This window comes from Protopterus annectens, chromosome 3.part1 (assembly GCF_019279795.1).
Source record: "Protopterus annectens isolate FY-2018-M chromosome 3.part1, PAN1.0, whole genome shotgun sequence".
NCBI lineage: Eukaryota > Metazoa > Chordata > Ceratodontiformes > Protopteridae > Protopterus > Protopterus annectens.
Genome location: NC_056732.1, coordinates 997,143,296 through 997,165,854, shown reverse-complemented (window position 1 = coordinate 997,165,854; position 22,559 = coordinate 997,143,296). Strand labels below are relative to the sequence as shown.

The following is a 22,559-nucleotide window of genomic DNA, read 5'->3' as shown; positions in this document are numbered from 1 at the left end:
TCCGACATATACAAATGCCGTAGATATAGCAAACTTGCTGGCTGATAGACTCAGCAAAAATTTCACCCCTCTGCCCCCCCTCATCAGTAAATCAGGACATTCCCAGTACCTGCCCCCTTCCTCTTGTATCTAGGGATCAGGTCATCACTGCTCTCTCAAAGGCAAAATATACAGCCTCCTTGGGACCTGATAACATCCCAGGCTGCATCCTACATGAACTGAGGCAGGAATTTGCAGCACCATTAGGAGCCCTATTCAACCAAAGCCTGAGTACTGGTTTTGTCCCAGCTGAGTGGAGGACAGCCACTGTCATCCCTTTAGACAAAGGTGGAGCGCCCACTGATCTGGGAAACTATAGACGCATCAGCCTAATTAGCCTTATCTGCAAGGCCATAGAATGGATTATCATGGACCTCATTAACAAGGACATTGGCACCCTCCAAACACTCGATCCCAAGGACCTGCGACAATGGCGGTACCCAGTTGGCCTTGTCAATAACTCTGAGTTTCACCATGATTTAATTACGTTATTTGATCAACAAGGTATTGATTTTTTATCTGTGCTTATCAAACATTGTGGGATACAAATTGAAAACTTGAAAACTGAACTGATACTGTTGGAGCATGCCATCACAAATAATAGAGACTTTGATACAGATACAGGTATGAATATACACAAATTTATTCTAGCATTGATGCTAGTTTAGCAAAGTTTATTGAAACAAAAAAGAAAAGGATCTCAAGAGACCTTAACGAGTATGCAAGAGGTATTGCTTATCCGTCACCTCCCTCAATCCCTAACTTGAATGTTAATGGTGAGAGCTTAGCCAATCAGAGCTCTTGTGACGATGGAGCAGAGTTGAACAGCTCTGAGTGACTGGATAATGGCATTTCTACACCCCTAGTTTGTAGAAGTGAGCGTATTAGAAATAGCCAACAGCAGAATAACATCCAACAACAGGATAATGCTGCTGGTAACAATAATTTCAATGGGCAACCCAATTATGCTAATCATGAGGGTTTTCAGAACAACTATGGGAACCAGCAGAATCACAACCAGCAGAATCACAACAGGACACTGGGGCAACGCAAGAAACGCCAGAATCACAGAAGGAGATGAACCAGGCCTCTCTAAAAATACTAGTAAGTGTTGAGGGTGATTTTAAGATCTATAATTTTAGCTTGCTACATGTTAACGAGGATATTGTGAATGTTTTTTGCCAAGGGGCTCTCCTTTGTTCCTGACAGGAGAGCAGATTTGGTTAGAACAATTTTGGACTTAAAAACTTTTGCCTATAAACTTAATCTAACTGTCTTGATGGGAAGTAATTCTACACTTATGGATAGTTTGAGAGTCTCCAGCTTGTTTAACCCACCGGTATGGGTATCGTTGGCTATGTTTGAAAAAGTTAGTGAAATGGATAGCAGAGCTTTGTTGGCCAAGGACTTTAAAAAGCCTGAAGCAAAAAAGAACATTTCTACAGATGAACTTGATTTCATTAACTTGCTCAATTCTTGTAACATTCAGGTTATGAAACCCGATAAGGGTGGGAGACTCATATTCATGGACCGACTTGATTATTTGGATAGAATGCGAGCATATTTAGATTCTGATATTTATGAGTTAGTGAGTCTCAATGAGGTTAACAGTGCATATAGAAATGTTAACAACATACTTAATGATTTGTTTTTTGAAGGAAGTATTGAATTGGATACTCTCCAATATCTAATAATGCCAGCACCCATCATACAGACACTTTTTGGGTCCCCTAAATTGCACAAAGATATTAACAATCCCCCATTTAGATCTATAGTTGATGGGAGAGGTTCTGTCACATATGCATGTGCAAAATATGTTGACCACAAACTGAAACCTTTTGTTATGTCTGAACCACAAATATGCTATGATTCATGGAGTTTACTTAACATCATTAATAACTTAGATTTTAATGATAAATTTGTCTTCTTAAAAGTGGACATCAAAGATCTCTATACTGTTATTCCTCACCTACTAGGTATTGAATGGGTTATAGAATTTTTACATATGAAAGGTATGGGTGATAATGATATCAACATTATTGAAACTCTGTTGGAGATAGTATTAGCAAATAACTTTTTGTGGTTCAATGGGATACTATTTTTACAAAAGAGTGGAGTTGCGATGGGGTCACCATGTGGCAGTAGCTTTGCCAACTGCGTCATGGCCTTTTGGGAGAGGGCATTGTTGTTTAATGACCCACTTTATAAGGAACATGTTGTCTGGTACACAAGGTACCAAGATGACATGAGTTTTATCTGGAATGGGTAAGTACATCTGATTGAGACATTCATTACTAACATCAAATCCTTCACTACCTTCTTGGACTTTACATTCCAAGTAGGTATGATGGATATTAACTTTTTGGATGTTCATATAAGTAAAGACAGCCCCAACCAAATGTATAGAACCATCGTTTACCATAAGCCTATGTATTCAAATGCCTTTCTGCATTTTACAAGCAGTCACTCGTATCATCAGAAAAAGGCAATAGTTAAAGGGCAAGCGGTTAGGGCAGCCAGAATGGTCTCTGGTTATGATGACTTCACAGCCGAATGCGCTTTATTAAAATCTATGTTCCTTAAAAGGGGCTATCCATCAGGGCTCCTCAGCACCATTTTTGAAGAAGTCAATAGGAAAAGATTATTGAGCCATTTCCACCCTATTGTTTGTAGGGGTTACGAGCATGAACACCTAATGTGGAATGAATCTAGCCCACTAATAGAAGAACATCCAACCCCTGATATAGGTAATAGATTTATTACAGCTTATTCTTTAGACTCTCAAAACATCAGGGACATCCTTACCATAAATTGGTCCTTTCTTATGGAAGATAATAGCCTTACAAAATTAGGGCAGGCACCCCTAATGACTTTCCAAAGAGGAACTAATCTAAAGTGCCTTGTTGAAAAGAAAAAATTGATTAAGCGAGGAATGGGCATGGCCCGATGTGGTAGATGTCCACAATGTAAATATATCAAAACAACAAATAAAGTTAGAATTAGGGACAAAATATATCACATAGAAGGAAAGCTTAATTGTGATACTCAGGGGGGTTGTCTATGGAGCACTATGTGAATACTGTGAAGCTTATTATATTGATAAAACTGAGAGAAAAATTAAGCAAAGAATATATGAACATCTTTATAGCATTAATAAAAATATTACTACTAATGCTTTAGCGAGACACATTATAGATTACCCTAACCATAAGTTTGGGTTTGTTGTTTTACAACAATTGAACATAATATTAGAGGAGGACTATGGGAGCTGAAACTAGAGGAGTGCGAACTAAAATGGCAAGTCCTTACATAAGCACATATTCTACCAGGCCTTAATGAGTGTATATCCAGAAAATGTTTGCTTAAACTTAAAGCTCTTGCTAGATAGCAATATTTGAGTAGTTACATTTTTATCTTTTGCCTTAGTCCTTGGGATTATTGAATTGTGTATGAATTATTTATATATTTTTATATTTGTATTTTTAAATTTTCTATTATTAGTATTTTGATTAATTCTTACAAATGATTGTCCTGGTTGTTCATGTATTATGAGCATAGGCCTCGTTTGTTACCTTTATTAATCAATATTAATGGACATAACAGATCAATTAAGTAAATATATTTTTGTACATATAACAATTTCTTTTATAATGATTTTATATTTATGGTGAAACTTCGTATTTTTTACTTAATTACTTTTTGGTTGACTGAGAAGTTTAGAATTATCATTACTTGTAATTTTATTTTCAAGTGATTTAATTTGAAGCATTTTATCGTTCCTATTTTTATTGTTATATTATATGGTGATTTAATCATGGTTGTCAATTATTCAATTAATTAATTGTATAATTTAGGATTATTTAAGGCATTGTATCTGATTGTTTGTGGTTTGTCTGAAGAAGTTGGTCTATTACTACTGACGAAAGTGCTTACATTTATCTGGAATAAACAGTGTGTTTTAGTGTCCTCGTTGCTTCCTTCTTCTTGTTTTTGCCAGTTTTTTCATTTTTGGAAGTGTTTGACTCGATCCCACACAGTTTGGCTTCATCAAGGAGAAGTCATGTCTGTTAAATTTGGTCGACGTTTTTGAGACAGTCATCAAAGCCATGGATGAGGGGAAGACAGTGCACAGTGCCTGCCTTAACCTGACCAAAGCCTTCGACACTATTCCCCATTCAGACATAATAGATAAACTTCTCAACTAGGCATCAATCCATATGTTACCAAATGGGTAGCCAACTGGCTCACTGATAGAACCCACCTAGTCATAATAGGGGAAGCCACCTCAAGCAGTAGACCCATATCAAGTGGAGTACTCCAGGGTTCGGTCTTGGGGCCTCTGTTATTTGGGATATACTTTTCTGAGGTACAGGCCAAAACCAATGTGGTATGGCTGATCAAATTTTCAGATGATTGCAAGTTGGGAGCTGTCATCAATTGCCCTAGTGACGTAGACATCCTCCAAGAGGGTGTCACCCAAACAAATAACTGGTGCCATAAGCATGGCCTCAAGCTGAATACAAAAAATGCATCATCATCCCCTTTGGGGAGAGAGATGCCCCCACTAATTAGCATATTAATGACAATGTTCTAAGCATGCAGTCAGTTGTGAGGTATTTAGGCACCAAGATTGATAGCAGCCTGACTTTTGACCACCATGGTGCTTCCATTGTACAGAAGGCTTTCTACATGGTCCACCTCATAAGTAAGGGTATCTCTTCCAGGGACAAGGAGGTCATAACATCCCTGTATTCTTCCCTTATAAGACTCATTATTGAGTACAACACCCCATTCGGCATGCACCTCACAAAGCACATGCAGCAGCTGGAGAGATCACAGAGGTTCCTCACCAGGAGAATCCAGGGCCTCAAAAATCTACCATACACAGGCTAAAAGCCCTATCCCTCTGCTCTGTTTCATACAGACTCCTCAGAGGTGACCTCTGTCTGGCATACAAGACGATCTCAGATCCCGCCTTGATGGGACTGCTGCATATCCGCAAGTCAAGCTCCACTCGAGTAACCTGTACACATGGCCTCAACCTGGTCTGTGCATCAATAGCACTTGCTGCCAGGACAGATTTGTGTCCCAGCTCTCCCGTCTATGGAATAGACTCAGTCTCCACGTCAAGCAGAGTACCTGTTTACCCCCTTTTAAGCACAATCTAGATAACTGGATGGGAAATAGAAAATACATCCCTGGGATTCCACCCGTGTCACTGCTGGATAGGGTCATCTGGTGCTGATTTGTCTATGCATGGGCTAAACTCTTGGCTAGGCTTATAAGGGCCTCATGGCCAATAGCCTAGTAACGTCTTATGATGATAAATCAAAGGCAACAGTAAATGAATCTTATTTTACATGGCTCGTTTTGTTGGACAGGTCTGTAAACTTATCCACAAGTAAATGAGAAATAATTTGGGAATCACTTTCTCAGGCTCATCTACAGTGATACTAAATTTATCCTTTCTGTAACTCCACAAATGCGTAAATAATGTTTTGTTGTTAAGAGCTGTACAGATTGTTAACTTTATCTAAGAATGCATTCTTGTTTTTCATATAAAGCATCTCAAAGCTGCCCTAGCTTTCTGATACTTACCTTTTTTATAACAGGCCAAGACACACCTTAAAATGTAAGCCACAGCTGCTTCTTTCTTCTCTTTGCTTTATTCAATTTCCTAATCCACCAAGGACAGATATTCTTCCCTGACTTTCATGGCTGACATGTTGTAACATGGGTAGGAAATAATTTATTAATAATGTTGTAAAAGATGGACCAACAGTCAGAAATTACTTTTTGAGCCACAAAGTCAGTCTATTTTTATACACTGAAATTAGTCTTGATAGATTGTCAGCCTTATAAAATACTTTCTGAAGTCTGTAACAGTGTGGAGGGGGGGGGGGGGGCATTGCTGATTTCTGAGTATCATCACTTAGCACGCAGGATAAACAGATATGGTCAGTCCCAAACAAGCCTAGCTCTGTTGAAATCTCCCTTAAAGATAGAGAGTATCTGATCCAAAAAACATCCAGCAAGTTGTTTTTTCTAGTGAGTTTCTTGATGATGTCTGCATAACCCAACTCCATACCTATCCTAATTAATGAGTTAAGTAGATTATTACCTGGACTCAGGGTTCATCAATCCACTCCTGGTGCATTAAGGGCACCAGTAATCAAATTGTATCCCTTTTTGAAGCATTCCTTTAAAATAGCAATTTGGTGGCCTATAAAATAAGAGCTATGCTCCATTTACCTTACCTTTAGAGCTAGTAGCCACAATTACTTGAAAATCTTTCCTAAAAAAATGCAAATGACGGACTTCACCTTCTCTTTTGTGGCTACAATAATTAGGTTCATAGAATATAGGTTCATAGATTAGTACTAGGCTAACTGCCCCTGCGAGCCATTTTAAGCCTAGCCAGTTATCCCTTGTGAGACTCAAACCCTGTACCTTGTGGTTGTAAGGCAAACAACTTAAAACCATTAGGCCACCCTCCCTTGTGATGTCCCTTGTATCCATGCAGCTATACTTACTTGTTTGAGTCACTGTACCATGTTTCAGTAACTCGAATGGCATCACAGCCTTCACCACCTATCTTTGATTCTAAAACCTTCAATTTTGTTATTAAGACTCATGGCATTACAAAAGATAGATTTTATTTTTGATCTCTTCTTAGTTGCATTCCCAGCTTTTTCCTCTTATAAAAGCAAGAACCTGTTTGGATAACTTATTCAAGAAAAAAAAAATTTCCCTTAATGGCCAAGATGCCGTTTATCATATGAAAAAAAGCTACGTCTGTTTACCATATTTTCCCATATCAGTAATATATTATTTTATTCATTAAGCTCACTTTTTCCAGGGTATTTGTAAATACTCAGATAGCTTTAAGAAACACTATGTTATGGTTAGGAGCCAGGAAAGTATCACAAAATGTAAGAGTAAATCTATCTGTTTTATTCAAAGCAATCATGTTTCACCTCATCCTCAAAGCTTTCTGAATTAGTTTTTCCTACAACTTCCCCCAATACTAGTATGATATCATACTTGTAACATAATAATTGGGTCTCACCATGGATTTCCTAATGTCACTCATATTAGCACCATTAATTCTGCTAAACATAATACTAGCCCCAGCAATATAGGGAAGTGAGTTCTTAATGCCCCTCAACATTTCAGCATTAAGTCTCCTATTACCAGAATTGTAATGAATTGATAGTAATTGTATACACTTGTGTTCATGTTTGTGTGTGTGTGTGTGTGTGTGTGTGTGTGTGTGTGTGTGTGTGTGTGTGTGTGTGTGTGTGTGTGTGTGTGTGTGTGTGTGTGTGTTGGTCTGCAAAACACTGTAGCGCTCAAAATGCAAAACTCCAACATGCATGTGGTAACGCATAAACTTGGTGCATGCAATGCAAGAAATAACTATCTCCCTTACACCCCCTGCTTCTTATATATACTAACTATGAGAATCCACAATAGTGTGGAAGAAGACATACTGCTCATCCCTTCCATTGAAGCAGTCTGACACCATGACCTTCAATCAGCTGAACATAACATCTGTCAAACATAAACTCAATGCTAAATATACACACACACACACACACACATATATATATGTGTGTGTGTGTGTGTGTGTGTGTGTGTGTGTGTGTGTGTGTGTATCAGTGAGCATATTGACCAGCCAAATTGCTGACATGCTATAGCAAATGTCCTATTGAATTTCAAATCACAGAAATTCCAGGATGGGTTCTTACATGGCCTGGGGGGGGGGGGGATGGTTCAAGTGCTTGTCAATGTATTTCAGCAGTCATTAAGACAGGAGTTGACCAAATAGTGTTGAACAACCCCATGATGACCAAAATACCATTTGATAACCTCAATGAAACCATATATTTGATATATACAGGGGAGGGGGGGGTAGAGACACACACACACACACACACACACACACACACACACACACACACACACACACACACACACACACACACACATACACTCTCTCTCATGCTCACACATTGTAATAGAGTACAAGATTTCACCAAATAAGGTATCAACTGCATTTATGTTTAGTGTTTAAAATGAACTATTATTGTAAACAAGTGGCATTTTATTTAAGCTTAGGGTAAATAAAAGTGCTTCTTTAAAAGGAGAGAAACTTTTGTTGCAACAGCCAAAGGAGTGGTACTATCACTTTAAATATAATTATTTGTTTAAAAGTATAGTGAATATTTGTTGTATTACCTAGAGCAGGAAGCTGTGGTGGTACAGCGGTAGCATCGTCACCTCACAGCAAGAGGTTCTCCCATTCGATTCTCGGCTAGAGCGCCTTCTGTGCGGAGTCTGCATGTCCTCCACACGGTTGAGTGGCATTCGAAAGACACGCGTGAATGAGCGTGCCTTCGTTGAAGGTCGGTCGTTGGGCTGGCACCATGGCACCATAAAAATCTACTGCCAATCATTAGTGGACTGGAGTTGTGCTGTGGTGACCCCTAACCAGGAAAAGCTGAAAGAAAAACAATCTAGAGCAGGTTTACCACCCAGCTTTACCTTAGTAGTATGTGCTCCCCTAACTCTAATGGTCATCTTAAATTAAAAAAAAAAAAAAATCCCATAACACTAACACTACACAAAACAGCTTGGGCACTCATACACCACACACACACACACACACACACACACACACACACACACACGCATATATGCACAAAAATTATCCCCTAACTTAACCCTAAAAGTAAACACCCACAGTTGCACACAAATAATCGATCCCCTTACCATAATCTGCACACACACACTCACCCCTGGTATGCACCCACTTACCTGTTTCGCTGAAACACATATTCGACAAAATGTCTGTTAAATAAACTGGTCATTCAACCTCAAAACCCTGAACTTCCACCTGTCAACCAAAGCAACGGCCGTCCAAACAGACAGATAGCATACTTTATATATAATCACACAGACACACATGCACACACAAACACACACACACACGCACACACACACACACACACACACACACACACATTCTGTGTGTGTGTGTGTGTGTGTGTGTGTGTGTGTGTGTGTGTGTGTGTGTGTGTGTGTGTAAAATAAAAATGCTTTCCAAGCAAAGGACCATAAAGATCAGATTGCATGTGTGAAATATTATATACACACACATGGGGGGTTCGCTTGCACAGATGCACTCTTGCATACGCATATGCTTGTACAGACACACACACATACACACAATTTTTTGGTATCAGCTATCAGACTTGTATGTTTTCAGGAGTACTACAGAGATGATATGCAAACTACATGCAAGTACTGACCAGAAGTCATGATGTGTTGATTCTAGAACCGTTAGATTGAAAATTTCCAATGGGCAAGTGTACTAGTGTAACTTATTAATATTGTAATTTTTATAGATTATGGGAAATGGTTTGCTCCTTTCCATTGGGAGTCATGTCAGTAACTGACCATTTTATTAAGTTCAGTGCCTACAAAATGGAACACTCCTGAGTTTTGTGGAGTAGGGCTGTATAACATATTTCCCTCCCCCCTTAGTTTGCACCTCTTCTGGGAATTCAGTTTTGCTGACTCCTCAAGACAGTATTTAGGTGAAATGGTTTGCAATGAAATGGACCACTCACTGTTACGTTACAATAGTTCAGCAGTAGTTATCTGTTAGATGTGAATTATAGATCTCACTGTCACAGGTGCCTATCACCAGTACAAGCATTCACAGAGACATGTCAGATGATCCTATGATGGCCAAAGTATATTATCTGCTCGCAAAAGCATTACTGGAAGAGTGATAATAAACTTTACCCTTTGCTGCACAAAAACGGTAGCTGCCTGTACACATAGACACATAATTCTGTAGACCTCTGATAATGTATGCAGAACTGATGTTTGCATCCACTCTTTGAGCGATACTTAACATGCCAAAATGGACTTTCTAATGAAAATTTGTGTGCAGCTGTCTGTCATTTATAGAAAGCGTGAAGGATTTACTTGGAAATGTATATGCTGAGTGATGGTAAAAAGTCCACTACTAATGGCACCATTCTGAGCCTGGGAGTAGAGGACAGCATTAGGACTGCACAGTGTAAGTGGTGCTTCCGCATGATCTTTATGGACTTCCTGTTTTTGCATAGTCGAAGGTGGTCATTCAAAGTGGTCTGATAGTGGTTCTGCATAGAATCAACAACTTCAGAGAAACCCATTTCAATTGTACGGGCCCTGCGCTTGAGAAATGGGTTGTTCAAACAAAGCATGAGTAACAAGCAAACAAAGATCACAGCAGATGAGTTTAAAAGCATCAGGAAACAGATGTGCATAGAGCATTGTGGTTTGAGATGTCACTAAATAGCCCCTAGTGGACTGGCAGAAAAGTAAGAATTCTGCAAACAAAAGTAATGAAAGCAATGATTCCAGGTATGAAAGGAACACTAACAAAACAGGACATGTAATATTCACACTCATAAATGACATCTATGCAGCCACTAAGAACACATCTGCATGTCTATTTCAGGAAAGAAACTTCAGATTGGAGTAATCAAGACCTAATAAACCAGATATGTTAATGGCAAACAATTCTAAAGAATGAACACAGGCTGTTATGAAGATTAGACACAGACCAATATGGTTTCTGAAGGGACTGTGAAAATGATAAATGATAATCATGTCATAGTTGCATGGAATTATTCCTTTAATGCATTCAGGCTTTATTTGTTAGATAAAGACCAGGATATCTACATAAGACACGTGATACACATCCTACAATGGAGGCTGACCAGAATGGTTGGAGCCAGTCAGCAGGCATTAGAACTTTTATGACCTATAATTTTCTTCAGAATATTCAGATGATCCAAACTATAACATTAGGACAGATGCTCTGCACTGTGGCCAGTGAAGAATGGATATTCTAAACCACAGAACATGAGGGATCAAAGTTCTAGACCAAACACCATAATGAGGAGAAACAAAGAATAGTCTAACCAGAATGAGTATAGGTCAAAGCTAGGGTTCCAGAGGGATGCCTCTATGACTCAGTCAGGAGTGACCAGAGGTCTTGTGGCAGGTTTTGTGCTTAGGCTCCAGCAGTAATGGACAGTTAGATTCATAAACAAAGGATGTCAACAGAGAGAGAGAATGATGGTGGGTAACCCAGAAAAACAGTGAGGACGCTGTCTTAAGCATTATGCGGGTGTAAATTATTTACCAAGTTGTGTCCCCGAGTGGCGCATTATAAACAAGAAAACTATAATTGTGAAGGGAGAAGTACATATTCCCCATTTCCAGTTAAGTTACAACATATAGAAATATAATAAATAGTACTACATTTAAATAATCCTATTTTGTATTGTAGAAATGAATTTTTCACTTTGAGACTCTTAGGAAATGAGTCATCAGATTGTACTTAGCAGAACTGAGATTTAACCAAAGGCCTACTGACAGGTAAACTGTGTATATATCTTTTGTGAACAAATGTATCTTTCCCTGAAAATAATCAGCATTGTTGTGGGAAGTGCTAGTTGTGTTCCTAAAGTCTGTATTTATTGTGCATGGATGTTCATTGAAATACACCTTTGTAATTGATCTGTGAGTAAAACAAGACATGTTCACCAACAGTCTGGGCTCTTTCTGGGTTGTTGTTGTATCTTTTGGCTTTTCCGGTTTAGGGGTCGCCACAGCAGAACTCCGGTTCGCTAATGATTGGCAGTACATTTTTACATACCAAGTTGCCAGCCCTGACGCACAACCTTCAACGAAGGTACGCCCATTCACACATGTCTCCACACAGAAGATGCTTTAGCTGAGAATTGAACAGGACAACGTCTTACTGTAAGGCGACAATGCTACCGCAGAACCACCACCGCAGGCTCTTTCTGGGTATTTCAAGTAAAATGCTTTGCTCAAATACATAACATTCTTTGGTTTCATTGCTTTGGTCAAATACATAAAATTCTTCTATATAAATTGACATTTTCTGTTTACATTTCTTATTGAAGTTTTGTTCCAAATAGAATGAAATTAGATTTATTTACTCTCAGCCCATCAGCAATCAGTGAGCACAATGTGCATTGAAATTTCTCAGAAAGGAAGGATTTTATGTTGAGGGATTTGAACCTCCCAGTCTCACAACATTTGCTTTATTCTTAATTTTGGGAGCAGTGAGTCAGAATTAATATCTCACTCAGGAAGATGCCAAAAATGTAGCAAATTAATTGGTTTTGTCTGTTTCCCTTTCTCTCTCAATCTCTCTATAAAGTGGCTTAAAGGTTATGCAACAGTCACACACAAATCATTGTTTTATGTTTATTGTATGTGAAGACTTTCTGTAAATGCAGCTCCTGAACGTTGTGTGTGTGTCTGTCTTTCTGTCTGTCTGCACACTAATAAAGTCTACAATGCACTTGCTTTCTTCTCCCTTCCTTTCACATGACATGGCTCCTGAATGATGACAATATACTAAAGGTGGGGAGATAGAGCTGGCCTTCCCACTGATTCCAGCACAACTGAGCGAACAGAAGGAGCTCAAAGACTGAATTAGATTTCACATGCACACCAGAAGGACAGTAATACGCACCAGTCATAAACTGTCACTATGTATGACTGCAGCTAGAGTCATTGAAAGTGCTGAGCATGGATACTATCCTAGACAAACTGTGCTTGTAGCAACAGGTACACTGTGCTGTCAGTACAAGAAAGAAGCAGCAGAGCTCAGGGTGGGGTTGTAACCTCAGAAAAGCATAATTGCTTCATTCTGATTAATTAGTATTAATTATGTGAGACTGGAAATGTGATTTTCATCAATACTTAAAAAAAAATTGGGCACTTAAGAGTACACCATGGGCCCAAACATTTTTATACCTGTGTTTCAAATGTATGTGAATGATGCAGCAAGTGTCTACAAAATTAGATGCCATGGGGTGACTAGAATGCCTTTTGTGTCAGTAAACACCCCATAATAATAATAATAATAATAATAACAAGAACAAGAAAGTTCACCATGAGTATGATGGTGTTATAATAGGGCTGGATCTCTTATATGAATAATATGTTATACACAGAATTCTGGAAATGTATTCTCATAGAGTAAAGTTAAAAAAGAATCAGAATTTCCAAGATTCCATGCTATACGTAGAATAATTTTACATGCGGCCTCAACATACTTTATTATATTTGCATGACCATATGCTTAAAGACCTGAGTGCTTATTGTATAGCAACAGGATTAATCATGCTTTTCTTTCGTTCTGATGATAGTTATCAGACATAATCCATAGGAAGAGAGGTAATGTAAAACTATCATTAATGGTCCGGCAGTTTATTACACAGAGTTAAAGCTATAAAATGGTAATGTGCATCACCCTGTGATCCTGGACTAGTCTGCCTCATGGACTTAGTTTAGATATGCATTCTCTGTGATTCTCTGCAAGTCACTTCAGCAAAATTTTGCTCTTATGTCACTTACGAGAAAAGGACTTGTGCCTAGTGGCCTATCTGTTTTTTTTCCTTGAATATTTCTATTGAATTGTTGAAAGTGAATATATTTTTTCAATAACTATGAAATATAATACACAAGTATAACAGGTTAGCAACAATATAAAATCAACTACCATAAAAGCATCAAAACAAACTATTTACAAGGGTGTCTAGGTTTATAAAGATGATTTACATTTCTACATTTAAACTTCATTGCTTGAAGTATTATAATCATCTCTCTCTAGTATTTCTATTAGCTTTTGCCATGAATTATAGTAAGATGTTGATCTTTCATTCTCTTTCAGATGGTTCTCATTTCCATTCTCGATACATTCAGTACAATGCTTCTGAGCTCTTTGAATGTGGGTGATGTCTCACTGTTCCAGTTTATAGTAATAGCTTTGCGTGCTGTTGCCATAAGTGGTGGCCTACCTGTTTAACATGTTAAAAATAATAAAGGTGGTGGGGCTTCTTCATTTAATTGTACAAGGCAAAATTAACTGTCAAAAGTTGTCATCTCCGGCACTAATTCAGGGGCATTTATGTTGGTGCATGTAATAATCTGTACCTTTTTGGTCAATAAGACACAAGGACACTTACGGCACCCTACACCCCATTTGCCTATGCCAGGCAGTGGTAAAGAATACTTACTTGCTCAGTTTCAAAGATATGCATACCATCTGGTCACAGTGTAAAGACTGATGCGCAGTGTCATTTCTTTGGCACAGTTATAATCATGACAGTAAATGAAGCATATCAAACCTAGAACGATCTAGGATGAAAAAAAAATGAAAATATGCTGAGCATTACCAGCCAGTGTGTCTGACAAGGAGTTCTGCTCTACTTCATAGATAGCGCAAACAGGATGAAAGGCATGGCATCTATACAACTTTGAGGAGGAAATCACAGACCTCTGACAATGTGTTGGAAGCATACGGTTTTACAGTCAGATGGGTGGTGCTGATATCCAGTAAGAACTCATGGTGAAATGTGCTAGACTGCAGGCTTGTATTGACCCCCCCCCAAAAAAAAAGTCACCTTAAAAAAAATCTTTCATTATCTTAACTTGTGGCCAAGTTTGGAAAATCAGGTTCATTACTTTTGAAATAATGGTAGATATGTGTGTGTGTGTGTGTGTGTGTGTGTGTGTGTGTGTGTGTGTGTGTGTGTGTGTGTGTGTGTGTGTGTGTGTGTGTGTGTGTGTGTGTGTGTGTGTGTGTGTGTGTGTGTGTGTGTGTGTGTGTGTGTGTGTGTGTGTGTGTGTGTGTGTGTGTGTGTGTGTGTGTGTGTGTGTGTGTGTATATATATGTGTGTGTATATATATATATATATATATAAATGTGTGTGTATACAGTATAATGTGAGAGAAGCACAAAAAGGTTTTTATTAATTAATGAGAAGGTTGTGTGTCTTAACTGCACTTTAGCATAATTGTTGCTAATTTACATTCTAGACATGTTTCACTGTTTTAAATGTCTCACCTGCTATTCTTATATCACACATTCAAATTTTAATAATGCTGATTATGTTAATTTGACATTACATCTTAAACTATAATTTACTGTCTAATTGTTGTTCACTATTATTTTAACATTTAATTCTGTCTACCAAGTTTAGAACTTTTTGATACACAAAACATTTCTTATATGTAAATGCAAATCATTATCAGATTTTCTGAATGGACACAGGGGTATGGAGCAGGAACTGTAATTAAAAAACAAGCAGCATTATTAAACAGCTGAAAACAGGTGTTCATTTTTAATTCTTATTAATACCACTGTGTAATATTATGCATGCTAGCTTTATGCTTGTTAAGTATGCAGCCCAAATAAAATAATTACGCATATCTGTAATTTTATTATTACTACAATCAGTAGACAGAACAGGGAACATGGCATATTTTAACTGCATGTTATTATTTATATTAATGATTTTTCTGCATCAAACTCGATAAAGTTCATAGTGTAAACAGAGTAACACAAGTCCTATAGTTAAAAGTTGTGTCTGTGACATATAAATGTATAGCTTGTTTTGAGACAAATTAAACCTAAGCAGCAAAGTTAACCTGAAGTGATTAGTTTCCTGTCTTCCTGGAACAGCTCCAGTGCCTGAGGTAGAAACGTTGATGGAAGAGGAGGAAGAATTTGAGAGTGCTTCTCAGGTGACGGGACCCGTAAGTAGATGAAGTTACTGCTGACCTTCTTATCTTGGTGCATAATCTCCTGAAACAGCAGACAGTTGTCTTATGAATTTATATTTGACAGCTGAAATAATTGCATGATGGCTACAGTATTAATGCAGTCTTAGTTGCAGAATTTTTTTTCTGACATTTATTCAGGCATCATTGTGTTTTTCAAAATGTGATATGAAAGACATTAACTCCTAAGATGAACAAGTGAAAGTATGTTTTGTGCAATGGTTGGGCATATCTATATATAAAAGATAATGCAGTACATGAATCTTCGATTCAAAGATGATAACCATTGGAATCACACTGATAATGCTGCACATTCGCTCCAGTTTTGTTGGAGAGAGACCTCCACCATTGCAATTGCCACTTACTTTATTCTTGTACTGAGACTGTGTGTGTGTATGTGCGAGTGTATGTCTATACATATATATATATATATATATATGTATATATATATATATATATATATATATATATATATATGTATATATATATATATATATATATATATGTATATATATATATATATATATATATATATTAGATCCCCACCTTTCAGAATCAGAATGGAAGAATGCATTTTCATCCACTAAAATTTTTATCTATAAGACTAAAACAAGTGAGGTCATGGAATACTAGGGTTAAGTTTCCTCTTTCCCCAGTATTATGGGAACTCAGAGTCAGCATACGTAGATATATATATATATATATATATATATATATATATATATATATATATATCTGTATAGATATAGATATAGCTATAGATATGCAGGGTGCAATGTCACATGCTGCCCTGCAAAGACACTTAAAATAAGTTTTATGACAGTTTCAAACTTCAATTGAGCAGTTTGATCAATTTGCTTTCAATTAATTTGAGACCAATGGAGCTAATGTCACTAGAAGTTCTGTCGATCACTTGTACTACAACTTTATATCTGTGTAGCTCTAGAAGTCAAAATATATAAAAGCGGTTGCTGACAAAAAATCTAAAACTCAGATATATTGAAAGTTTAGAATATATTATTTTTCTTTGTTATGCAGTTCTGGAGTTGCTACATAGAAGTTGTAGGAGAGGTGCAGTGGACATGCCCTCTGCATAAAACAGTATTTTTTCATATTGTGAGTTTTGATTTATATCTATATTTATCCATCTATATATATATATATATATATATATATATATATATATATATATATAATCTCCATCTGGAGATCTGGGAATCTGGGAAACAGTCCAACACTATGTACTAAACCAAATACACAATTTGTATATATATATGCCTGGAATATATATATATATATATATATATATATTAAACTTTGTGAAGCGCTTTCATCTAATAATATCTAGACTTCCTCAGAACAAGTGGCTGCCTTTTGGCTAACAATATATATATATATATATATATAATTAACCAAGTTATATATATTTCAATATATATATATAAGTGCCAGTGCATATATATACACACACACACACTCACACACAAACACACACACACAAACACACACAAAAGTAAATAAGAATAATTGATAAAACCATAAACTGCAATACAACTCATTAAAAAAAAATAGAGCTGACACTACCTTATGTTGAAAATATATCTGCAAATTAAAAAAAAAAGTGTGCCCCCACACCTTCCCCAACTGTACTAACTCTGATCAGGTAACAGTGGATAAACTTCCTTTATCCCACTGTATGTCAATGTCACTCTATGGAACTTGCATTTCCCATGCACACAAACAAATACACACATTTCTATCCATTCCAACATAGGCACACAAACCTTGGCTCACAATCACACAGCTTGCAGCATACATCATAACAATTTAACACTCAACGAAAAAGAAAAACACATGCATGAGTGCTCATACTTAACACTAAAAATACCTCTGACTCCTTCTGTATTTAAATATCACTAATCCCATTATTATTAAACAACAAAATGGGATTCTATAAGAAAATATGACAGTTCCTATTTTGTCTAAATGACTTTTCAGCAGAATCATTTACATCTATCTATCTATCTATCTATCTATCTATCTATCTATCTATCTATCTATCTATCTATCAATCTATATATCTGTCACGTAATTGCACAGTGCTACTGGGCCATCCCTGAAAAGAAATACTTTATCCAGTAGGCTTCCCAGCTTTCCCTTGCAATAAAAAAAATAAATAGGTACACACACATTTATTTTATATATGTATATAAATATATCTATCTATCTATCTATATATATATATATATATATATATCCCTATATAGAATGATTTACAGAAAGTTCACTTAACAAAGCTCCTGAGTGAACTCAAAAGTGCACTTCAACTAGCCTTCACCGTACCGCAGCACAGTGGAGGACATCAAAAACAAGCTATGTCCACTATGGTGCAATCACGGACCTTAGGGACAGCGGTTAGGGGCGGATAGTTGTAAAGCTATCCCTTACCTAACCCATGCCATAACCCTAAGGTGTCACTCCATAGTGGAGGCCATTGCTATGTCCTTCACTATCTGCACACACACATATATATATATATATATATATAGCCCTATATACATATATACACATATATATATATATATATATATATATATATATATATATATATATATATATGGATACATATATACATATATATATATATATATATATATATATATATATATCTATATACATTTACAATATATTTATATTTGTATATAGGTTCATAGGTTCATACTAGGCTATCTGCCCTAGGGCATTTATAAGCCTAGCCAGAGTGTGTTTGGCTTTCACCACCCATTTTAAATTAATTTTGCTATGCCCTTTTTCGAGGTTAGTATACTGTGCCCCTGTCTAACAGTGACACAGAAGTGATACCCAGGGTAAACCTATGATCTCCCATCCACTCATCAAGATTCCTCTTGAAGAGAGTCAATGAGGGACTCTGCCTAACCTGGACTGGCATTTTATTCCAGAGTGAATGGAACCTCTGGGTTATGAATCTGTCCCTCCAGCATGTCCTATTTATTTCAGTGCTGAGGTTCAAGTCTCTCGAGCGCGTAGCTCGATGGGATTTGGATTTTCTGAGGTGCAGCATGTCCATTAATTCCGGGTTGGACATGGCTTTATACGTCAGGCACAGATCGCCTCTGAGCAGGCTGTATGCCACTGAGTAGAGCTGGAGTTTCTTTAACCGGGCAGCATATGGCATCTATTTGAGCCCTTTGATCCTCTTGGTGAGGTACTTTTGGGGTCTTTCCAGTTGCTGCAGGTGTCTGGTAAGGTACATCCCAAAAGGGGCATTGTACTCAATTATGGGCCTGATGAAGGATGAGTAAAGAGGCACGATGACCTCCCCTGATCTAGATATGAATCCCTTCATGATTAGGTGGGCTATATAAAATGTTTTTCTAACCACTTTGGCCATGTGGTTGTCAAATGAGACATTGCTATCAACTTGGGTCCCCAGGTCCCTAATTACTTCTTCTGTACTTAATGGATCACCACCTATGTGGTAATTTGTGGGCACTTTGTTTTTGCCAAAGGGGATGACTATACACTTTTTGGCGGTTAGCTTGAGGCCATGGCTCTGGCACCAGTTGTCTGTTTCTAAGAGGCCCTTTTGGAGGATGCTTGTGTCGGCTGGAGAGTCGATTATGGCGCCCAGTTTGCAGTCATCTGCGAATTTGGGCAGCCACAGTCCTTCCATGTTGGCCTGTACCTCCAAGAAATATATACTAAACAAGAGAGGTCCCAGGACTGAGCCTTGTGGGATGCACACTTGTAACTGGTTTGGAGTCTGACATGACTCCAGCAATTCTAACCATGTGGGTTCTGTCCTTGAGCCAGTTTGCAACCCATCTAGTGACATACGGGTTTATATTTAAGCTGGTGAGCTTATCTATAATGCCCGAGTGGGGTATTGTATCGAAGGCTTTTGCGAGGTCCAGGTAGGCTGTGTGGACCACCTTCCCCTCGTCAATGGTCTTGGTGACTGTTTCAAAGAAATCAACTAGGTTTAAGAGGCAGGATCTGCCCTTAACAAAGCCGAACTGGGTAGGATCCAGTGTCTGTAGGTCCCCAATATCTTTATTTATGAGGTCCATGATGATCCTTTCCATAGCTTTGCATGCCAAGCTAGTCAGGCTTACAGGGCGATGGTTTCCAGGATCCGTTGAGGTACAACCTTTGTGGAGAGGGACCCCAGTTGCTGTACGCCACTCTTTGGGTACATATCCTGTAGTAAGGCTGAGATTGAACAGTAGTTTTATGTTTGGGTTTAGCTCTTCTTTGATTTCATGTAGGACGCAGCCCGGGACACCGTCTGGTCCCATTGATGCTGTGTTTTTTGCTTTGGAGATGGCAGCTCTTACCTGAGCATCTGAGATGTCAGGGGGGCAGCACTCTGCTGGGATAGATATTTGCCCTTTTGGTGGGTCGGTGGTCGGGAGTTTGCGCTGAACCTGTCAGCTAGGATGTTGGCAATGTCTGTGGGTTTGGTGTTTTTTTTTTGTCATTTTGGACTAATTCTGAGCATATCTGGGAATTCCCACCCAGGTTCCTAACATAACTAAAGAAAGCCTTGTGATTATCCTTAGTGTCCTGTGCAATTTTTCTCTTGAAGCTGGCCTTAGACGATTTTATGAGTGCCCTTAGTTTTTTGCTAATACTGATCAGAGATGCCTTCCCTTTTTGGGATTTTGCTCTATCATGTAGTAGCTTCCTCCTTCTATTGTATAGTTTGTTTATGGCTGGGGTCCACCAGACAGGATGTCTGCCTTTGGAGGATTGGGTCTTGGTTTTATTTGGGATTGCATGATCCATGCATTCCTGAAGGTGTTCATAGAATGTGGTTATAAAGGATTCTGCGGTCTGGGCCATATTTTCCACAGGCCTGGGGGCTTTGAAGGATTCCACCTTGGTTTTGAGGAGTGTGAAATTTGCTTTAGAAGTTTTCACTGTGGTTTTTAGGGCAGGGGGTGGAGTCAGGATGTGAATATCCAGTGAGATTAGTTTATGGTCTGATCTTACCAGTGAGGGATACACTTATGGTCTGGAGCATAGAGTCCCCATGTTGGTGATGATCAGGACCAGTATGTTTTCCCCTCTTGTGGGAGTGGTAACAAGTTGTTCCATAGCATTTGATTTTATAAATTCTAGGAACCTTTGGGCTAGGGTGTTGGAGCTAGAGTAATGCTCCCAGTCTATGTTTGGGTAGTTGAAGTCGCCCGATATAATGGTGTTTGGAGAGACCTTCATATTTTCCAGTGTTCTCAGGAAGGCCGAGTGGGGTTCCTCGGTTTGGGAGGGTGGGATGTAGCAGGCTATAAACTGGAAGGCAGTTTTACCCACTGTTAGTTGCACATGGATAGTCTCTGATGCTTCGTGCTGTGCCACCAACCTTGATGTGTGGGTATCTTTGACGAATATTGATACCCCCCTCCTTTGGTGGTTCGGTCCAAGTTTTGCGGCCGGAAAGCATGGTATGAGGTATAACCTGGTAGTGCTAGGGTGCTCTCGGGATCCTTGAACCAGGTTTCTGTTACTACACAGATATCAATGTTCTCCATGCTAAGGATAGTTTTGAGTGCGTGCATCTTGAGGTTTAGACTTCTGGCGTTGAGTAGCATTACTCTTAGTTTCTTATCCCTTGTGATACCTATGGAGGTGGGTTTGTCTTCTGAGCCTTGCCTAAAAAAGGCACTATGGGGGATAGCAAGAGCCTTTGCCAATATCCAAAAGCCCAGGGGTGACAGGTGCAAGCCGTCCCTAGCGAAGCATCGTGGCTTGTCGAGCATGTCATCCCAGGCTGACAGGCATTGGATCCCCTTTGAATGACACCAATACTTAAGCCAATTGTTGAAATTGATCATCTTGTCTTCATATTGTGGCATCATTCTTGGTGAGGGTAAGATGCTACTCAAGGTCAGGGTCATACCGGCCTGGGCTATGTGCTCAGAGAGCTCCTCTATGTCTCTTTTCATGTAGTCCAGGGAGGTACGTCTCAGGTCATTCACACCAGCATGGACAATGACTGAGTCATATTTGTACTTGCCTTGGAGTGACCTGAGTGCTTGTGTTATGTGGCGGATCCTAGCACCTGACAGGCAGCTCACCGTGACCTTCTCCTTGTTCAGCCTGGTGAGCGGGACGTCAGTGTGCCTGACGATAGAGTCACCTATTACAAGTGTATCAGGTGTGTTGTTTAGCCTTAAGGGCTGTGACTGTTCGGCACACTGGCTTTGTGAGCTATGTGTTGCACGTGTTTTGTTTTGGGGTAGCGGTTGCTTGGGGGTCTGCTTTGGAGGTCTCTGCTGCTTAGGCAGATTTTTGTTTAGAGCCTCCGAGTATGTTTTTGTGTGTTCATGTGTTTGGTTTGCTGTCATGGTAGGTCTATGTGAGACTGGAATTGTAGTGAGTGTGGTTTCCTACTCCTCCTGACTGGTTTTGCCAGTACTGAGTTGAGAGAGCTTAGCCTCCAGTATGGCTATATGGTTGCATCTCTCACATGTTGTTGGGTGGAGGAGAGAGTTTTTTGTGTACATGAGGCAGTTGTAACATTGCCTCAAGATTCCCAGATTCACCAGATGGACCGGAGAGGAGATTGACAACTGACCTTTGGACATGCTAGAATAGTATTGGGAATTCCTTTATAAATGAAAAAAGGGGCCAATGGGGAACGAGGTACTCAAGGGGAGTTTGTGAGGGTGTAGTGCTTTTAATATTTTAGTGCCGACTTATATAATTGCTTTAGTGAGCAAGTGCCAGGTAACTTAAATGCAATGTGTTACAGGTAACTTAAATGCAAAAGCAACAAACAATAACTTTCTTTCAAGTGAAACAAGGAAATAAGTACAGTAAGC

At 38.6% G+C, this 22,559-nt stretch overlaps 1 protein-coding gene across 1 annotated transcript in view; it reads left to right on the top strand.

Annotated features, from left to right (window-relative positions):
- Positions 1 to 22,559, top strand: part of CCHR3.PART1H8orf34 (chromosome chr3.part1 C8orf34 homolog) — a 3,081,413-nt gene that overhangs the window by 2,175,250 nt on the left and 883,604 nt on the right. The window contains exon 10 of the mRNA XM_044067160.1: positions 15,614 to 15,687. Within this exon, the coding sequence (XP_043923095.1) occupies positions 15,614 to 15,687 (74 nt within the window). The remainder of the gene's footprint in view (positions 1 to 15,613; positions 15,688 to 22,559) is intronic.